We start from the raw sequence: 6,649 nt of genomic DNA, 5'->3' as shown, positions 1-6,649 counted from the left end.
GCCGATCTTTGATCGGGCGAGTGGGGTGTTCAATTATTGACCTTCCCCTCTCATACCTAAGTTCTCGAACCAAGACACTTTGGTGACGACGGACTAATGGCCTTTGGCACGAGTCACGGGTTTCCTAAATTTCCCAAAATAAATATTTAGGTGGCGACTCTGAAATCTGGCAAAGCAGTCCATTTTTGGCATTTTATTCAAACATCGATTTTTCAAAAGAAATTGTCGGATTTGGACTCTTTTTGTGTTTCCACTACTTTATATTGCACGTGTGAAATCAGATTCAGAACGAACACAAGTGGAGTCCGAACTGTAAGGGCTATTCATTCTTCCGAAAGGGAGCGCGAGAAGCCAAGCTACAGGTACCTCAGATATAAACCTTGACTATTTGTTTCGGCCAACACTTGGAATACCTCGGCTAACACTTAAAAATATTTCGAAATATTTTTACGAGTGCTTGTTTCTTTAAACTTATTTAGTCAAGTTATTATCTTCTATCAAAACTTCACCCTTCCAACCTTTCCAAGCTTGGCAACCTGGTTGGTCGTCTTGGCTAACTTCAACTTGTAACTTTGTCTGAGATTTTAACAAGTGTTAAGCCAACTCTAACTTGTAAATTCTTCTTAAAAATTTCAACTTGTCCTCAACTCTTAAGTTTATCATTCCAGCTCCCTGCCCTCTAATGTGAACCTAAGTTCCACTTAAGTTCACATTATGCATTTATAGTCTTTCGCCGAAGTCAGATTCAAACAAAGACTAGCCGAAGTGTTCAACCTTGGTTTCTCTGTTAATCTGACGAAAGCACACTTAGCTCCATTCTGAGTTTAACTCTGCCGACATAGCAAACCTAGATTAATTCAACTTAGTTCAACTCTATTATATGCAAGTATAATTCAACTCTATCGTATAATAAGTCTAAGTTGTTCGTCATGTTTCATTTAGAAATATCGCCAACTTATTTCAACTCTATTATATGCAAGTATAATTCAACTCTGTCATATAATAAGTCTAAGTTATTCATCATATTTCATTCAGAAACATCGCCAACCTAGTTCAACTCTAATATATGCAAGTATAATTCAACTCTGCCATATAATAAGTCTAAGTTATTCATCATGTTTTGTTTAGAAACATTGCCAACTTAGTTCAACTCTATTATATGCAAGTATAATTCAACTCTGTCATATAATAAGTCTAAGTTATTCCTCATATTTTGTTCAAAAACATCGCCAACTTAGTTCAACTCTATTACATGCAAGTATAATTTAACTCTGCCAAATAATAAGTCTACATTATTCGTTATGTTTCAATCAAAAATATCGCCAACTTAGTTCAACTCTATTATATGCAAGTATAATTCAACTCTGCCATATAATAAGTCTAAGTTATTAGTCATGTTTTGTTTAGAAATATCGCCAACTTAGTTCAACTCTATTATATGCAAGTATAATTTAACTTTGCCATATAATAAGTCTAAGTTATTCGTCATGCTTCAATCAGAAACATCGTCATAGAACTGGTTAGTCCTATCTCACAAATTTAAAAATCGTAAAAATCAAACTAGCATGCTTTTATTACTTCGGCTAATAAAATTATAACATAAACTTCGAAAACAAAAAACTAATGATAAAAAAACTTCAAGTCGCAAGTGTTCAAGGGTCTTGGCAACTCTTTGCCCTCAGTGTCTTCAAGCCGATATGCCCTATTGCCAGTAGCCGAGAGGATTCTATAAGGCCCCTCCCAGTTTGGGCCAAGTTTTCACACCCTGGGATTCTTCTTGTTGCGGACGACCTTTCTTAGGACGAGGTCTCCAACCTTAAATTCTCTTGGGTTGACCTTCTTATTGTAAGCCCTAGCAAGTTGTTGCTGGTATGCCCCCAACCGAATTGTTGCTCTCTCTCTTTTTTCCTCCAGCAGGTCTAGATCTCGAGCCAAAAATGCCTCATTAGTCTCATTCTCTACTCCTTGGGTTCTAATCCCTGGGATGCCGACTTCCAGTGGGATAACTAATTTAGTGCCATAAGCCATGGCAAATGTAGACTCCCCAGTTGATCTTCTCGGCGTAGTCTGATATGCCTAGAGTACATTAGGCAACTCTTCCATCTATTTTCCCTTTGTTGCTTCCAGTCTCTTTTTGATCCCATCCAAGATAGTTTTATTGGATGTTTCTGCCTGACCATTGCTCTGACGGAAACTTGGAGTAGAGTAGTAGTTCTTGATTTTGTACATTGCACAGAAGCTTTTGATTAGCTTACTATCAAACTGTGTACCATTATCTGCTATTATTTCCCTTGGGATGCCAAATCTGGTGATGATGTTCTTCCATATGAAGTTCTTCACATCAATATCTCGAATCTTCGCAAGGGGTTCAGCTTCTACCCACTTTGTGAAGTAATCAGTTGCTACTAGTAGAAACTTCCTTAGCCAGTTGCTTGGGGCAGTTGTCCAACAAGGTCCATGCCCCACTGGGCAAATGGCCAAAGGGTGGATATTGGGTTCAAATCTGCTGCTGGTTGATGTATTAAAGGTGCAAACCTTTGACACTTCTCACACTTTCTAACGTAGGCTTCAACATCCTTCTGCATGTAGGGCCACCAGTACCTCTGAGTAATGGCCTTATGAGCAAGTGATCTGCCCCAACATGGCTTCCACATACTCCTTCATCTATTTCGAACAAGAAGTTTTCAACTTGGGAGGGATGCACACATCTCAAAAGAGGACCAGTGAAAGATCTCCTATAGAGATGGCCATCTGCTGTTAGGCTGAACCTGGCCAATTTCAACCTGGTCTTATGTGTCTCTTTTCGGTTGTCTGGCAACTTGCCATCCCTAAGGAACATCACTATTGCATCCATCCAACTTGGTCCCATCTCCATACACATTGCTTCGTACTCTGTGATTAGTGGTTCCACACTTGGGCCTGACAAATAATCAACCATTATTGTCATTGCCTCTTTTGATTTCATTGCACTAGCCAGGTTAGCTAAGGCATCGGTATGGCTGTTATCATCTCGACTAACCTGTTATAGTTAGTAATCCTGGAACAATGCTAGCAGTCTAACAACTTCCTTGACATAAGCTATCATTGTTTCATCTCGAGCTGCGTACTCGCTTGTTGCCTGATTCACAATAAGTTAGGAGTCACAGAAGATTACCATCTCATCGGCTTCCATTGTTGCTACTGACTTCAACCCTGCGATTAGTACCTTATACTCTGCTTCATTGTTCGAGGCCTTGAACCCCAAAACGAATAGACTGTTCTAACATTCGGCCATCTGGTGATATTAATACTACTTCTGCCCTGTTCCTTGACAGTTTGAACTTCCATCAACAAACAGGCAGAAGGAGTTGCCGATGTAGATGTCACAGGGCTTTGGTTTTTATTCTTTCTTCTGTTTTGCTTGAGTGGGGTTCTTTGGTTCCAACTGGGTTTCTTCTTGCTCTCTTGGGCACCTCAAGCCGCGGCTCACCGGACTCCGACGTGGAATGGCACCAGGTGTGAACTCGGCCACAAAGTCGGCCAAAACCTGGCCTTTAATTGCTGTTCTAAGCCTAAATTCCAACTCATATTGGCCCAGTACTACTGCCCATCTGGCTACCATGCCTTTCAGATCTCTTTGTTGCAATAGGGACTTCAAATGATACTTAGTCAGTATCACGATTTTGTGGGCTTGGAAGTAGTGATTCAATTTCTTTGAAGCCATTACCGAGGCTAGTGTCAATTTTTCCAGGGGTAAGTACCTGGTCTCTACGCTTGCTAGGGTTTTACTCACATAGTATACTGCCCTTTGTTCTCCCTTCTTTTCTCTAATTACCACTGCACTCACTGCGTGCTCTAAAACTGCCAAGTATAAGAATAGTTCCTCCCCAGGTATTGGATTCAAAAGAACTGGAGTTATTGTCAGGTACATTTTCAAGTCGGCCAAGGTGACTTTGCACTCTTCTATCCACAAAAAATTTGTGGCCTTCTTTAACAAACTAAAAAATAGTTTACACTTATCCGAACTTCTGCTTATAAACCTGTTCAGGGCTGCGGCTCTTCCAGTCAACATCTGCACTTGTTTGCCGATGTCGGGCTTTTTAAGTCAAGGATGGCCTTGATTTGATCCGGGCTTGCTTCGATGCCCCTTTTGGTAACCAAGTATCCCAGGAACTTACCAAACCCAACTCTAAATGCACATTTTGAAGCATTGAGTCGGAGCTGATATGTCCTCATGATGTCAAAAAATGCCTTCAAGTCGGCCAGATGATTCTCAGGTTCTTTGGTCTTCACGACCATGTCATCAATGTACACTTCTACTGTCTTGCCAATCATATGTCCAAACATTTTGGTTACTAACCTCTAGTAGGTTGCCCCTGTATTTTTCAGTCTGAAAGGCATCATTCTGTAGCAGTACAGCCCTTTTGGGGTGATAAATACAGTCTTCTCTTCATCAAGGGATACATTGCTATCTGGTGGTATCCCTTGTAAGCATCCAAGAAGCTCATCCTTCCATGCCCTGAAATGGCATCTACTAATTGGTCAATCTTGGGAAGTGGAAAACTGTCATTGGGACAAGCCTTATTCAGGCTTGTGAAATCAACACAAACCCTCCACTTGCTATTCTTCTTTTTTATCACCACAGTGTTGGACAACCAAGTAGGGTAGTTCACCTTGCGAATGCCTTTGGCTTCCAGTAGTTTGTCCACTTCCTCCTCATGGCCTCAACATGCATCAATGTCGGCCTCCTCGCTCGCTGGATGACAGGTTTAGCCGACCTGTCCATATTGAGCATATGGCATGTGACCTCGGGGTCAATGCCTGGCATCTCATATAGCGTCTAAGCAAATACTTCTATGTTGGCCTGTAAGAAAGCTTCCAACTCCCTTTCCTCATCCTCGGCCAAGCTTGAGCCGAGAAGGAAGAAGCGCTCTTCATTCCCTTTTTGGACCAGAATTTTCATCAAGGCTTTTTCACTCTTCTCGGCTAGTTCTCTGCTGACATCATCTATAACTTCCATGTCTTCATCTTCAATTTCTGCTGCTTGTGTTTCTCGTACATTACAGGCGGATTTCATTACTTCTATGGAGCAATTTTTTCCCTCTAACTTTCTCAATTCCATGCTCTGTTGGGAACCACAACAGTTGGTGCAGCGTTGAGGGAACATCCCTCATTGCGTGTAACCCTGGCCTCCCCAAGATAACATTGTAGAGGGAGGGAGTGTCAATTATTGTAAACTCCGTGCTTACCTTCCTAGTGCCCGCCTGCACCTCCAGATTTATTGCTCCCAAAGGCCATGTCGGTGTTCCATTGAACCCGACCATTGGGCTGTTGGACTGCTCCAAATCATCGTGATGAAGGCCAAGCTCCTTGTAACACTTGACATAAATGATGTCACAAGAACTGCCTTGGTTGATCAGAATGCGCCTTACCTGGTATTCTCGTTATGGGGATGTTGCACATGTCTAAGTCTGCATCAGTAAAGGACACCATTGGTACCTAGTACTCGTTTGTCCTAAGCCTCTTTTGCTGGACCTGACACACGTGTTGTAAGTGTTTCATCTTCTGGGTTTATTTATAAAATATAAACACAACATCCATGAAACTAACAACATAAACTCATAAAAATTAATTGTAATCTAACTTACATATCCCACATTAAAAATATATATATATATATATAAAATAAAAATTACAATGACATCTACTTTAGACAACTTAGTTGCTTCATATATCTTAAACAAGTGGAAGTATATCAATCCCATTTGGTTCAACCCACCTCCAAAAAATAAATATTGATTTCCTTTCACTGTTTACTTTGTTTGCTTTTCTGGCACGATTGAAAGAGTTTCACACTTCCTCATATGTCCAAAGCATGTAAAACATAATGTCCATTAGTACTTCTACTTTCACAATTGCACTTTATTGATGATTATACTCAAATAATTTTGTTTCCTTATACAAGAACTCAAATTCATCCTTCAATGTGTTAAAAGATTAATATATTTCAAAAGCACATGGCAATGAATTTATTAGTGTTTAGTATCATTCTCATTAACCTTCGAGTGGATCACATTGATCACTTGAGGTTCTTCTTGCGGTGGTTGTGGCAGAGGTGGTGCTACTGGTGCCTAGGGTAGTCTCGCTTGCTTTTCCCTCGTTCTGGCCTCATCTACTAGGTCCCTCAAGTGACCCTGTCTAACCAGATCTTCCAAATGCGCCTTCAGGGCTCTGCACCCCTGAGTCAAGTGCCCATCTTCATTGTGGTAAGCACAGTGCTTCCCAAGACTTCTCTCCATAAATTCGCCAGGAATCCTCTTCGGCGCGCTATAATATAGCTGGTTCTTGATCCTTTCTAGAACTTTATAAACCAGGATTCGAAACACACTGGTGACTTCCTGTGCCACCCTCAAACCTATTTCTTGTCTATTAAATCTAGTATTACCTCGGTCTTGCTTCGGCGAGCCGTTTCTCTTTTCTTGCTTCGGTGCCTTTGTTCTAGGCGTATCCTCTTCTGCTCTGGCATATTTCTCAATCCTTGCCATGAGCTCCTCCATACTTTTTGGCAGAGTCTTTTCCAGTTACTTCCAAAGCATGTAGTCATCCTCCAGGCCGTTCTTAAAAGACACGACCGCCAACTCCTAGTTACATCATGGTATTCGATTGAACA

General features: G+C 41.1%; 1 protein-coding gene across 1 annotated transcript; it reads right to left on the bottom strand.

Annotated features, from left to right (window-relative positions):
• Positions 1–3,028: 3,028 nt before the first annotated feature.
• On the bottom strand, positions 3,029–3,910 carry LOC145797714 (uncharacterized). Its single transcript, XM_082885126.1, has 2 exons — positions 3,527–3,910; positions 3,029–3,118 (listed from the first exon to the last, which is right to left on the bottom strand). Exons 1-2 carry the CDS (start codon positions 3,908–3,910, stop codon positions 3,029–3,031), a joined length of 474 nt encoding a protein of 157 aa, XP_082741252.1.
• Positions 3,911–6,649: the final 2,739 nt, after the last annotated feature.

Source organism: Camellia sinensis, chromosome 8 (assembly GCF_055761805.1).
Source record: "Camellia sinensis isolate YWXY chromosome 8, ASM5576180v1, whole genome shotgun sequence".
NCBI lineage: Eukaryota > Viridiplantae > Streptophyta > Magnoliopsida > Ericales > Theaceae > Camellia > Camellia sinensis.
The sequence above is the reverse complement of the archived record's forward strand: the minus strand, read 5'-3'. Positions and strand labels throughout refer to the sequence as shown.

Coding starts and splice junctions, on each gene's coding strand:
- LOC145797714 (XM_082885126.1), bottom strand. CDS start 3,910: ATGTACCTGACAATAACTCCAGTTCTTTTGAATCCAATACCTGGGGAG. Junction 3,119..3,526: donor GAACAGCAATTAAAGGCCAG/GTTTTGGCCGAC, acceptor ATTGTGAATCAG/GCAACAAGCGAGTACGCAGC.